General features: G+C 48.1%; 1 protein-coding gene across 4 annotated transcripts in view; it reads left to right on the forward strand.

Moving 5' to 3' along the window:
• The window catches only part of L3MBTL3 (L3MBTL histone methyl-lysine binding protein 3), a 713,216-nt gene that overhangs the window by 448,222 nt on the left and 250,814 nt on the right, over positions 1-14,180 (forward strand). For all 4 annotated transcript variants that reach the window (XM_086957521.1, XM_086957523.1, XM_086957520.1 and 1 more), the window contains exon 11: positions 8,643-8,794. In XM_086957521.1, the coding sequence (XP_086813647.1) occupies positions 8,643-8,794 (152 nt within the window). The remainder of the gene's footprint in view (positions 1-8,642; positions 8,795-14,180) is intronic.

The raw sequence follows: 14,180 nt of genomic DNA on the forward strand, positions 1-14,180 counted from the left end.
TCCGTGGACATTGAGCCCAAGACCCTGCCGCGTCGGGACTTGAACCCTGGTCCCAGGCCTGATCTCTGCTTCAGAGGCTGCCGCCCTAACCAGTGAGCCACACTTCTCCACTATAACATTTCTCCGAGCCGATTTAGACACAATTCAGAACAAGGCCTTCCTTTCCCGGGACAGGCAAGAGAGGCTAGTGTACTTGGCTCAAAAAGCTAAAAGAAAACAGCCTGGGCATGATCCCTTCTGCAATAAACTTGGTCCCGTTGGCTTTGCTATAGATGAGACTGTTACACGAAGAACTGCAGCTCCAATGGATCCACTCACAAAGGACTTTGGAAGAATTGATTTCCATTACTCCTCGACTGCTGACCAGACTCACATGGTGGTCTCACATACCACATCTCTCTCAAGGCCTCACATTCCTACCATTAGTACAGGATTTCATCATCACCACGGATGCTCCATCGAAGGCTTGGGAGGCCATTTATAGGACCTTTAGATCCAAGGAAGGTGGTCGGCAGGTCAACAGACTGTACATCAACAGCCTGGAGCTTAAGGCCATCTTTCTCACCTTGCAGGCTTTCCTCCCAAGGATCGCAAAGATCTCCATGCTGGTCCGTACTGACTATATAACCAGCATGTATGATATCAACAAACTGGGAGGAACCTGATCACTAACACTATCTCAAGAAGCCCAAGAGCTGTGGGGTTGGCTCACAGAATATATACTTAAAAGCCGAGCACATGTCTGGAGTAGACAGACCACTAGCGACGCTCTCAGCAGAACCAAAGATAGTTGCCACGAGTGGGAACTGGACCAACAACAGTTGACCAAGAAATTCTCATTGTGAGGGAAACCAGCACTGGACTTCCTTGCAACAGCCAACAATACAGAATGCCAATTCTACGCCAGTTGATACCCTCTCCCAGGGTCGTGCGGGAATGCCCTTTTGATTCGATAAACCGGGATTTATGCATACGCTTTTCCCCCTTTGCACTAATTACCAAAGTCTTCACCAAGATGAAGTTGGAATGCTCTCGCCTCCTACTGATAGCACCCAATTTGCCCAGACAGCACTGGTTTTCGGAGCTCATCCTCCTTCCACTAATGCTATCTCTCTTGACATTGAATCAGGGTCAGATATGCCACATGGAGACAGCCTCTCTCCACTTGCAGACATGGCTCCTGAATTCCATGAGTTTCGCAAGTTAAACATCACTCAACAATGCAGAGACATTCTTTCTAAATCTAGAGCGGAAGCCACTAACAAACCTTACAAGGTAAAGTGGAAAAGATTATGTCACTGGTGTCAGCAAAACAGCTTACATCCATTTCACGCCTCTCCATAACAGATTTTACTGTATCTCCTCTTTGTGGCCAAGTCAGGCCTGATTTACTCATCAGTCAAGGTTCACCTTGCTGCAATTTCAAGTCACAGACACTCTGCACAGGCTCTGTCTCTCTGTTCCACAAGGCTCATAAAGCAAATCATGAAAGGACTCTTACCAACCCCTTTCTTTTGGTCACCCCCACTATGAGTTGTCATGGTTACCATTTTCTTGACCCAGTGGTCTGCCTTCTTCCCCAACTCTTCAGGAGAAAGTCGACCAAGGTCTACTAGGTACTGGTGTAATTTCTCAGGAACACAATTACTCAATGTAGGAAGCTGGCTCTGTATATACTATACCATAATGAGGTATAGTGTGCACAGAGTCCAGTGGGGCCCCAAAGGTAGGCGGAGGTAAAAGTAGATAGCACCTTACTCTCTATTTGTGATAGGGTGGGTGAGCAGTAAGGCTTTATCAGAGGGTAGTGTTAAGCGTTTCTTTTACTCACTCAATCAGAAAATGATATTACACACTCAAAGACTGAACTCCGACCAATTTGATTTGCATAAAATATAATTTAGTTATATTTATTTTCTAGAACCAAGCAAGCAAGCCTGGTACAGGCAAGTGTAAATTGTACTTTTTAAGGCAGGCTGAACCATATAAGCAAGCTGAATGAAAATTATGTTGTTACAAGTTTGTAAATGCTTTCAATACAGTGGAGATAACTATTAGGTTACTTTACAGATTACCTTTTCTACTTTGTGTGATATGCCTAGATATCACACTGGCGGTACAAAAGGGGGTGGTGATGGACGGAGCATCTGAATCAATCAAACACTCACACCCAGTCAAAAGATCTGGGTTTAATCCATCACCGTTCTTTAGCCCACTATGCCACCCCAGTTTAGACATGGCTATATGCAAATCAGTCTGACCCTGTGCCTCATGGGAACAGTCCAGCCCGAACTGCCCAGCCATGTCTTCCCTGGACCGGAAACAAGCTTCCGAGGACCGGTTTCTGGCATTCCAGCCTTCTTCAGCCCGGCTTGCTTGAATCCAGTAACAAAGTGAGCAAGGGACTCACGTCTGAGCAGACCCTGCCACACTTATGGCGGCCAAAAGCGGTACAAAAGGGGGTGGTGATAGACGGAGCATCTGAATCAATCAAACACTCACACCCAGTCAAAAGATCTGGGTTTAATCCATCACCGTTCTTTAGCCCACTCTGCCACCCCAGTTTAGACATGGCTATATGCAAATCAGTCTGACCATGTGCCTCAGGGGAACAGTCCAGCCCGAACTGCCAAGCCATGTCTTCCCTGGACCGGAAACAAGCTTCCGAGGACCGGTTTCTGGCATTCCAGCCTTCTTCAGCCCGGCTTGCTTGAATCCAGTGGCAAAGTGAGCAAGGGACTCACGCCTGAGCATACCCTGTCACACTTATGGCGGCCAAAAGCGGTACAAAAGGGGGTGGTGATGGACGGAGCATCTGAATCAATCAAACACTCACACCCAGTCAAAAGATCTGGGTTTAATCCATCGCCGTTTTTTAGCCCACTCTGCCACCCCAGTTTAGACATGGCTATATGCAAATCAGTCTGACCCTGTGCCTCATGGGAACAGTCCAGCCCGAACTGCCAAGCCATGTCTTATCACACTGGGGCATTTCCTAGAGAAAAGGTAACTAAAGCAGTTTTTAGTTTGCAGTTTTTCAGGTTCTCATACAAAACAAACTCCACACAGAACACATTTCAAGGAAAAACAGTCAATGTATTCCTATGGAGAAAATGTGGTTATTGGTTAACAGGTAAGTACTTGATTGTGGGAGTTGGTATTCAGGGGTAAGAACCAGGTTTTCCCCAGGGTCAAGGATGCACTCTCAACGCACCCTCAGCGGCACTAGGGTGGCCGGGTGCAGACTGCTGAGGCCCAATGTTATCCAGTGGGGGATAGGGAGCCTCCGGATGGTGGCTGATCACGACCAGGCCTCAAGGTTGTGGGAGAAAAGCTCCTGGTGTTAAATTCAGGGCAAAGGCGGATCCGGTTTAGCACACAAAGTGCACCTGCAGCAGCGCAGGGGTGGCTGGGTGCAGGGTGCTGTTCTGGCGTCGGCTGGCCTGTTTTCAATGGGAGTTGCGGGTTTTTGATTTTGCCTGCAGGCTCGATCCAGGAAGACTTCTGTGAGAAACCAACAGCTGGAGAGGTAAGTTGAAGGGCTCGGGACTTAGGTGTACCTAGGGTTCTCTTCTCCAGGGTGCAGGGCGGCTGGATGAAAGGTGTCTTTTGAGGTCAGATTTCATCTTACCAGGCATCTCCGTGCAGAGGCTGCAGGCGATATTGGAGAGTCCAGGAGGGGTCAACCCACATTGGATTCTGACTCTGGAGCACTGGGGGACCGCGCTGGGACTGGTGGGCCACTCGAACTCTGGCCGTAGGCGACGGGTGCAGTGGTGGTTCCAGATGTCGGGTTTACTTGTCCCCAGCAGGCTGGGAGTCTTTCTTGGCTGTTTCTTTTGAACAGAGCTGCTGTTCACAGGTGATCCGGTCTTTGTTGAAGGCAGTCAGTCCTCCCAGGGTTCTGGAGGCCACTGGCTGCAGGACAAGGCAACTTTTGGCGCAGGATCTCTGTATACTGTAGATGGGCCGGTAGGTCTGGGGCCAAGTCAGTTGTTCTCTGCAGTCTCCTCTGCTGGGCATCTTCTTTTGTCCATCTACTTTGTAGGTTGCGGGAATCTGTCTTCTTGGTTCAGGGCTGCCCCCTAAATACTATATTTAGCTGGTGTGTTAGGGGTCTTGAGGTCAGTTGCCTATGGCTACTGACCTCAGGGTGACTACACCCTTGGTGTGCTCACCCCACGTGGGTGAGTGGGCACAATCCCTAATCCTGATTGGAGAATGCTTGCCATCTGCAAGATGGTGGGCACTAAAGAGTGGGTTCACCTCGACACCAGAGGGGTGGGGTTGGCAGAGGTGGGCACACATTCTGGGCTGGCTAATTTGTCCCACCTGTCTTCCCGCCGAAAAAGAGGGGAGACAGGAAGGGGGTCAGATCCTGATAGCAGGAGAGGCTGGGGGTTGCATTAGAAAGGCAGCAAGCCTATTGAAGCTCTCCTGCCACAGATGGCTCTTCCTGGCCTCGGGGAGGTGTGAACACCTCCACCCAGGAAAGGTTTTATTTCTGGGCTCAGGGAGCGAAGGCTCCCACTCCAGGGGTCCAGAAACATGTCTCATGGTGGAAGACATGTGTGTACTTGTCAGGTAACCCACTAGAGGTTGGTCTTTTTCATGGGGAAACTCTAAGGTACCCTCTGAGTGCATTTTTCATTAATTCCCACACTGGTGTCAGTGTGGGTTTAATGTGCTTAGAAGTTTGATACCAAACTTTCCAGTTTTCAGTAAAGCCATTATGGTGCTGTGGAGTGTTTGTAATGACAGACTCCCAGCACCATATACTCTTAATGGCATTACTGCACTTATAATGTCTGAGAATTGGTCTAGACACTGTAGGGGTACATGGCTTCTGCACATGTACCCTCACCACTGGTATACTGCACCCAGCTAGATGGGTGGCTGACCTTTGCCAGGGCAGTGGGTTGTAGGCATGGCACACAGAGATGTGTGTCATGTCGACTCTTAACTTTGTTCTGCACCAAAACATGCAGCCTGCAATGGCAGTGTGTGTGTAAAGGTACAGGGCCTCTGAGGGTGGCACAATAAGTGCTACAGTCCTTAAAAGCCTTCCCTGGCCATAGTGCCCTTGGTACCCATGGTATCTTTTACAAGGGACTGATATGTGGCCAGAAAAGTGCCTGTTGGGGGCACAAGGTACAGGTTTGGGAAGGTACACATGCCCTGGGAACCTGATTGGCAGTGGCCCATAGCATATAGAGTCAAAGGACATCAGTGGTCTGGCAAAAAGTGTGTGTGTGTGGGGGTTGGGGGGGGGGGCTGCAACCTAAAACCTAGCTTCGCACACACTACAGATGCTCTTTCATAATAAGATTATAAAGCCCATCATAATCTTGCATATTTACCCAGATCTGACTCTGGGTTTCTCGAGCCTCACTAAATTTGATCTTGTATTTCTCAGTGGTGAGTCCAAAGCCCTCAATCAGGGTGTGCTTTATGATGTCATAAGACTCTGCATCTGCCCCATTCAGTGTCAGGAGCCTATCTCTACACTTTTCTGAGAACAGCTCCCAGAGAAGATAGCCCCAATACTTTAGGTTGAGTTGCCTCATCTTACAGGCCCTCTCAAAGGCTGTAAACCATTTGGTAATATCATCACCCTCTGTCTATTTAGGGACAATCCCTTTAGGGGTCAATAGCTTCTTCTTTCTCCCTATTTATTATTTGCTGCCACCAGAGATGGGTCCTAGGCCCATTTCTGCTCTTTCCTTTGCTATTGCTATGAGTTTAGCCTCTAAGGCCATCCTCTTGGTTTAATTTTTGAAGGACAGCATCTTCACTCTCTAATTCATCCGGGGCATTATCAGTAGTACTCCCACTTGTGTTGCTATTAGTAGGACCAACGCTGGAATCATCATCTATTCCATCCACTTGAGGGTCCTCTTCTCCTTCTCCCCTAGGGGGTTACTCTTCTTTCAGTGTCTTAGCATTTTCTGCAAGTAACTTCTGCAGATGAAGCTCTCGTTGATCTAGTTCCTATGGCAAGTTTCCATGCTTGGCAGAGCGGCTTTTGGGTCAACATAAGGTTCTTGTTGGGCCTGTGTTAAGCACTTGGGATTAAAATAGTTGAAAACTTAAAAAAATTAAAAGACATTCTTAAGTTCATTCTAAAGGGCATAACTTACTTAAATTCCTTTTAACTTCTAAACAATTTTACAGTGGGATTTAACACAAGGCCCTAACAGCTAGGTTTTAAACAATTTAGAAAAAAATTGAAATTGAAAAAAATGCTTTAACTAGTGACAATTTTGGATTACTTAATTGAATCGCTTATTAACCAAGTGGTACCGCTGATGTCAAGTCTTGTATCCCACTTCTGCACCACCAAAGTAGGAATCTGGCTCTTCGTATATCGTGCAAAGAGTCCAGGTATTCCCTAATGATTGGACAGGGGCTTTCTCTAGCAATCCGAAGGTGCTCTTTTAGGGGATAGTGTGGTAATGCAGTGTTAGGCTTAACAGAGAGAAGTGCTAGACGTCTGCAAGTGTACATAATAGTCAATAAATGATGCACATGACTCCAAGAGGAGACACACACGAATTTCTGAAGATAGCACGTATCTTTATATATGTTTAGGCACCAGAATCAATACAATCAGTTAAGCTCGTTTTTCAAGAGAAATACTTTTACGTTAAAAAAGTCGACAGTGCATTTTTTAGAAGCTGCAATTTTTTCCTATGGGAGGGAAAACAAGTACGGCATTCAGGTAGAGTATAGCGACTTATCAGACCAATCGCATGGACTTAAGGTGAATATGGGGCAAGCTCCAAGGCTGAAATGGGGTGGCGTGATGAGCAAAATAACGATGGATTAATCTCAGATCTGTGACTGGGGGTGAATGATTTGCCAATGTGGAACATTCCGTCCATCATCTGGTGTGTTTTGCCAAGACAGCACCAGCTGGTCACTTCTAACGGCATTCAGGCGGCCGTATGCAGTGGTGCAATACAGCATCGGATGTCACTTGGGACCGGTCTGCGGGAAAACACGCTGCAGGTTTGGACTGGGAGGCCAGTCAGTCTGGACCAAGCAGAAGGTTCAAGTCTTGCGATGCTAGTGGATGTGGGGACACCGGTGGTCTCTTCTCCTTGAGTCGGGGCAGTCTGGTGCAAAGGGTCTTTGAGATGTCAGGTTTCTTTGTCCGGGAGCACTCGTGGTTGAGTGGGGCCTGCAAACGGAGGCTGCATTGGGAAGTTCACAAGGGGTGAAATTGAAGTGAACTCTGTCTCTTAAGGCTTTGGGGACCATGCTGATATATTTGGCTCACTTTGTTGTGGGATGGGGGGCTCGGTTTCATTAATGCATAGTGGCGTCAGGTTTTGGCAATTCCGAAGGCCTTGTGGTTCTTTGTGTGCCTGCACGATGCAGGAGATCAGCTCTGGTGCTCCACAGGATTCCTTGAATCTTTATTAAAGGCAGGCAGTCCTCCCGGGCTTGGGAGGAACAACAACTTGCAGAACAAGACGACTTTGACGCAATTTGACAGGGAACATCAGACAGGCTGGCCGAGCTGGTGCCAAGACTGTTCAGTGCTACTGGACCCCTCAACACCAGGGGTGCCACATAAACTCTTTGGAACTCTTAGCCATCAGACTAGTCTTGAAAGCATTTCTCACACTTATTCAGAGGAAACTGGTAATAATATAGGCAGACAACATGACATACATGTATAACATCTAGAAGTGTGGGGGCACATACACCCCTCTAACTCAGGAAATTTGTTATTGGCCTACCCGCAACAGCATTCATTTGATGGAAGAGCATTTGCTGGGAGTGGAGAGCGATTTTGCAGACATGTTCAGCAGTGGCACGTATATTGTGCTCAGTATTGTCACTTACAGAGGTGGGATGAGGCCACTGCTGAGTTCAATGGCTCCTTCTTCTGGTACATTGGATAAATTGGGGAAGTAGTTTGCAGATCCAATCTGGCACCTTGAAGGATTCAAAAGGAGAGGGATCTGATATTGGATAGCTTATCCACCAAAAAGAGAGTTACAGATGGTAAATATCGTGTTCGTTACATACTATCTTGTTCATTATCCTGACTGAGGTTCCAGAGGGGATAGACCGAGAATGCGTACAGTGGCCAGCCACAGTTCATTATTAGCTGTGTTCTTGGAGATTGCCTGCAACATGCTTCTTGGCTGTAATCTCTATTGCTGGATTTAAAGAAAAAGGGGAAGTGAGGTACAATGGGAGGGGAAAACCCTCAACTAGAGCAGAGGCAGTGACTAACAGCTGTGGTATAGCTAGAGGTCATAAGAGTGGCTAAGTTACAAATCTTTTGATGATTTAAAAGATCAGCAATGTGTAGATGATGCATTCATCCACAGTATGCTCCTTTTCTTTACGTTCTGTTCCGCATTACCAAGTATGTTTGAACAAGAGCAGTGTATAGCCTCTGGTCTTGGTACAGGGCGGTCTTCCTACATTGTAAAGCATTCATTCACTCCTTTGTCCTTGGGGCTTGATTCTACTGGTGACATGGTTACCTTAGTATTTTGCTGTCTTCTATTAGATCATACTCCTGTACTGCTGACGTAATTACATTCTCCTTTATCCCTCTCTCACAGTGTAGGCTAGCGATGTTGTGATAATTCTTCTGTTTTGATCTCGTTCTCTTACAGCCAGTCACACCCTCAGGTTTCCGAGTGGGGATGAAGCTGGAGGCAGTGGACAAGAAGAACCCAGCACTCATGTGTGTTGCTACTATCACAGACATGGTGGAGAACCGCCTGCTTATCCATTTCGACAACTGGGATGAAAGCTATGACTACTGGTGAGGGTGCACCCTATGGTTCTGAATATAGCTGATGGTGCACCATGATAGTCTGACTTCTGGAGAAAGTACACCACAAGTGTACCCCATGAGGCTGATGTCTGTTCAGGGTGTGTCCTATGGCTCTGACTACTGGTAAGAGTATTTTCTGCAAGTCTAATGACTGTAGAAGGTTAACCCAGGGGGTCTGACAGCTGGTGAGGGAGCACTCTGGAAGTTTGCCTGTTTGGGAGGATGCATCTTGTTGGTGTGTCTGCTGGCAGGGTGCTGCTTGAGAGTCCGACACTGATGATGGGCACCATGTATGGCTGAATGCTGGGAAGGTGCACCTTTTGGATCTGGCTGCTGTGGAGAGTTTGCCCTGTTGATCCATCTTTGGCAAGATTGTTTCATACGACTCGTGAAGGGCACACTGCATGAATTCACCTTGTGTGTCTGACTACTGATGAGGGTGTGCGCTGTGAAACTGACTTTTAGGAGAGGAACACCCTGTGGATTTGACTGCTGATGAGTGTGCACACTTTGGAGATGACTGCTGGTGGGGGTTCACACTGTTGTTCATCTTGCTGGTGGGGGAGTCGTTCATCTTGCTGGTGAAGGTGTACCCTGTGGGTGTGCCTGCAGGTGAAGATACAACCGTTTTTGTCTTATTTTATCAGCATTATGCAGCTGCTATGCCATTTTTAGGTCTCGCGCCAAGCATTGCCGTACGCAGCAGTGCTCGTGCTGCGTGAGACCTCTTGTCACAGGGTTCTGAAAGCTGCTCACACGCTCGTGCATGTGAGCAGGCTTTCGCCGCCTGCCATTGGCTTTAGGGTGGTTTAAAAAAAACGGCACAGGATTGGGCAAAGGCGGGCGCATGTCCTGCCTTTGTAGCGCCCATTCCCGACAGTGGCCAGCAAGCGCAACAGCACGTGTTCGCCCCGCTGCTGCTCTCCATACCCCCGCTCATCTGTGGTGCTCGCGCACCAAAAGTTTTTATCCCACTTAAAGCTCTGCATTTTGGTATGTGCATAGCTAACTCAGAATAATTATACACTATCCTTGATGTTAACTAGCACGTCATTGCAGGGTTAATGTCACTCTGACACGGAGACGTGGTAGTCAGCGTCACCCAGTTGAAAAACCCTGACCCCCCCCCCCGGCAAGGACACACTCACATGAGTAGGCCCGCCAAATTGGAAACATTTCTCAGCCCGTGATAGAGGAAGCAGGCCGGCATCTTTGGAGCTTTCAGGCTGTCACAGCTTTATGTTAAATAGGGTTCCCAACGGCCGGTTTTTTACAGACACCATCAGTAATTTCAGATCTGGGCCGGTAATTAATAAATATTGTTGTTTTCTCCCGTCTGCAATCACATGCAGTGCCTACTGACCTGACCTTGTTTTCCTAGTTTGATCAGTCTCTAATATTCATTATTCTTTTTTTCAGGAGGCTTTTGGAGCTTTTTTGCTTTTTTGCTTTTTTACCCATTTCTTAGCGAGGCCCTTTAGCAAGCCTCCCACTGATGATAATCTAAAATCCAAACTTTTTCCTGTTTTACTATGGAGAAAGTCAAGTCCTATGTGGGCTCTGATGACCCATGTGTGTTGTTCGTTTTTATCCTGCCCTATAACACACTTTCCCTAATTGTCCTCCACTTAAATCAGTTGTGTAATTACTTCCTGTCCACAGCCTTGGCGCTTCAGCTCTGGAACACGGCTTTCACTGGTTAATAAATATTGTAACATTCTTGAGTGAGTTAATGGGCCTGGGAGATGGAAGTTCACATGGAGGGCACAGATAAACAGATAGGTGGAGGACCTGGTGGTTCAGCAAGTGTGGCAGAAAGAGGACTAACGTCTGAGAGTAGGGTCGGAGAGGGGGCAAGGCAGTGTGTGTGCGTGCGTGTTTGTCTGCGTGAGTGTGTGTGTGTGTGTGTGTGTCTGTGCGTGTGTGCTTGTTTAACAATGGTGGGATCAGTGCTTGAAATGGAACCATAACATCGCAGGCACTCCTTTTCTCAGTTACTTCTGAGAAGTGCAGGTACTCTCCCACACAAATTATAGAAATGGAGGTTCTCTATTTCTGACAATACCTCCCCGTTTAAAGCACTGGTCGTGATGGACACATCACGTGTGTGGCTCTGTTTAGCTTCCCTGTCCTATGTTAGACTGCCAGGAAAGTCATTGTATTTTAAATTTTTGGATTTCACCTCTGTAAAGATGAAACTCACCCCCGGTGTGCCTTTCATTGATGGACTGCGATGACCTGCTCTTCTGACTGCCCCTGTGTGGCCCTGTTTCAGTGAGTGCCTCTAATATGCCCGTATCTACAGCCTGTGTGTGCCCCTGTTTCTGTGACTACCACTGTATGAATGAATCCATTGTCCGCGTGTTTCCAAAGCCCATGTGTTCCCCCGTTTGTGTGAGTGCCTCTGTATGCACGTTTCTACAGACTGTGTGTGCCCCTGTTTCTGGGTGTCTCTGCGTCCACATTTCCACAGACAGTGTGCCAGTTTCTGTCAGTTTCTCTGTTTGTATCATGTTTTTACCATAGACCGTGTGTGCCTCTGTCACTGAGCACCTCCGTGTGCACATTTTCACTGACTGTGTGTGCCTCTTTCACTGTGCGTGCCTGTGTGTCCACGTTTCCACACAGTGTGTGCCCCTGTTTCTGTGAGTGCCTCTGTTTGTATGTACCTACAGCCTGTGTTCCATGTTCCTGTGACTATCCCTTTACGAATAAACCCACTGTCCATTTCCTCCGTGTGCGTTTCCACAGACCATGTGTGCCTCTTTTAATGTGTGCCTCTGTTTGCATGTTTCCACAGACAGTGTGCCCCTGTTTCTTTCAGTTCCTCAATGTGCATGATACCACAGACTGTGTGTGCCTCTTTCAAAATGAGTGCCTTTGTGTGCATGTTTCCACAACCTTTGTGCGCCTGTTTCTGTGATTGCTCTGAATGCATGGTACCACAGCACAGTCTGTGCCTCTGCTTCTGTGAATGTCTCTGTGTGCACATTTCCATGTCAAAACAAAAGGGGATGATGGACAGAGCGTTTGAGCAAATCAAACACTCACCCCCAGTCAACTGATCTGGGTTTAATCCATCACCATTCTTTAGCTCACTCAGCCACCCCAGTTCAGACATGGCCATATGCAAATCAGTCTGACCCTGTGCCTCATGGGAACAGTCCAGCCCGAACTGCCAAGCCGTGTCTTCCCTGGACCGGAAACAAGCATCCTGGGACCGGTTTCGGATTCATAATCCTCATTAGCCAGGCTATCTTGAATCCAGTGGTCAAGTGGGCAAGGGACTCACGTCTGAGCATACCCTGCCAACTTAGGGCGAACAAAGCAAAACAAAAGGGGATGATGGACGGAGCGTTTGAGAAAATCAAACACTCACCCCCAGTCAACTGATCTGGGTTTAATCCATCACCATTCTTTAGCTCACTCCGCCACCCCAGTTCAGACATGACCATATGCAAATCAGTCTGACCCTGTGCCTCATGGGAACAGTCCAGCCCGAACTGCCAAGCCATGTCTTCCCTGGACCGGAAACAAGCATTCTGGGACCGGTTTAGGATTCATAATCCTCAGCAGCCAGGCTATCTTGAATCCAGTGTTCAAGTGAGCAAGGGACTCACGTCTGAATATACCCTGCCAACTTAGGGCGAACACAGCAAAACAAAAGGGGATGATGGACGGAACGTTTGAGCAAATCAAACACTCACCCCCAGTCAACTGATCCGGGTTTAATCCATCATCCAACCCATCCATGGCCCTTGTGGGCCCCGGTTTCTGTGAGTGTCTGTGTGCACGTTTCCACAGCCCGTGTGTTCCCCTGTTTCTGTGAATGTCTCTGCATGTACGTTTCCACACCCTGTATGTGCCACTGTTTTTGTGAGTGCCTCTGTGTGCACGTCTCCACAGCCCGTGTGTTCCCCTGTTTCTGTGAATGTCTCTGTATGCACGTTTCCACAGCCTGTATGTGCGTCTGTTTTTGGGAGCGCCTCTGTGTGCACGTTTCCACAGCCCGTGTTTTCCCCTGTTTCTGTGAATGTCTCTGCGTGTACGTTTCACAGCCTGTATGTGCCACTGTTTTTGTGAGTGCCTCTGTGTGCACGTCTCCACAGCCCGTGTGTTCCCTTGTTTCTGTGAATGTCTCTGCATGCACGTTTCCACAGCCTGTATGTGCGGCTGTTTTTGGGAGCGCCTCTGTGTGCACGTTTCCACAGCCCGTGTGTTCCCCCGTTCCTGTGAATGTCTCTGTGCGCATGTTTCCACAGCCCTGTGTTCCTCTGTTTCTGTGAGTGTCTCTGTGTGCACGTTTCCACAGCCTATGAGTGCCCCTGTGTCTGTAAGTGACTCTGTATGTACGTTTCCACAGTCCGTGCGCACCCCTTTTTCTGTAAGTGTCTGTACGCACGTTTCCACAGCCAGTGTGTACCCCTGGTAGGCTGGATGGACAAAGCAGGCCAGTGAGCAAGACTGGGGCAAGAGGGGAGAGTCTACGTTTGCCGCCACAGAGCTCTTTTTCTGAAATAACTAGAAGTGGCCAAAGAAACAAGCATTTGCAATGCAATAGGTCTTGCATTTAAGCGAGTTTAATCTATTGGCATTGTAAATGACAATACTTTTTTATTATATTTCATTTCCTTTGTGTTGCAATACACTGGAAATAGGCTTCACACACAAATGTGAGTCAGGAAAGCTATCCACTTTACTACTTCTAGAACTATTCTCCACTTGTGATTGTTGTTAATGGTGTTTCTGAAGCCTCGCCAACAGGTCAAGGGCTAGGATTCCCACATGGTAGGTGGCTCTTGGCATTGACTCGTTTGTGGGGTGAATTATGTGGTCCAAAGAATGGCAAAGGGGGCAGGAGCTAGGATTTCCACAGGGTAGGTGGCCCTGGGCGTTGACTCATTTATGCGGTGAATTAAGCGGTACATGGGATGACGAGGAGCGCCTCTGGGACTCGAAATCTAGTTTTGCAAGTTTCCTGGAATAGCTCTCTAAAAGGTGTGTAACTGCCCTTGGTGTCTGTCTGTGTGTCTGTGTGTCTCTGTCTGTGTGACTCTGTCTGTGTGTCTCTGTGTCTGTCTGTGTGTCTCTGTGTCTGTCTGTGTGTCTCTATGTCTCTGTCTGTTTGTCTCTGTGTGTCTCTGTCTGTGTGTCTCTGTCAGCATCCTGTTAGGCGCATGGGTACTCACAAACTTTCTCTCGGAGGGGGGGGGGGGGGGGGGGGGGGGATTTACAGGGTGGTTTGTGGCCAAGGGCAGCACCGGTGGAGGCAGGGTCAGGGGGGCGTTGCTAGAGCAAAAAGAAATCTGTGGCCAAGAGGTTGAACAAAGGCCCCTGCAGTGGAGCATTAGTCCACTGAGCCACCAGGCCCAGC

The sequence above is a fragment of the Lissotriton vulgaris genome, chromosome 2_1, assembly GCF_964263255.1.
Source record: "Lissotriton vulgaris chromosome 2_1, aLisVul1.2, whole genome shotgun sequence".
Lineage (NCBI taxonomy): Eukaryota > Metazoa > Chordata > Amphibia > Caudata > Salamandridae > Lissotriton > Lissotriton vulgaris.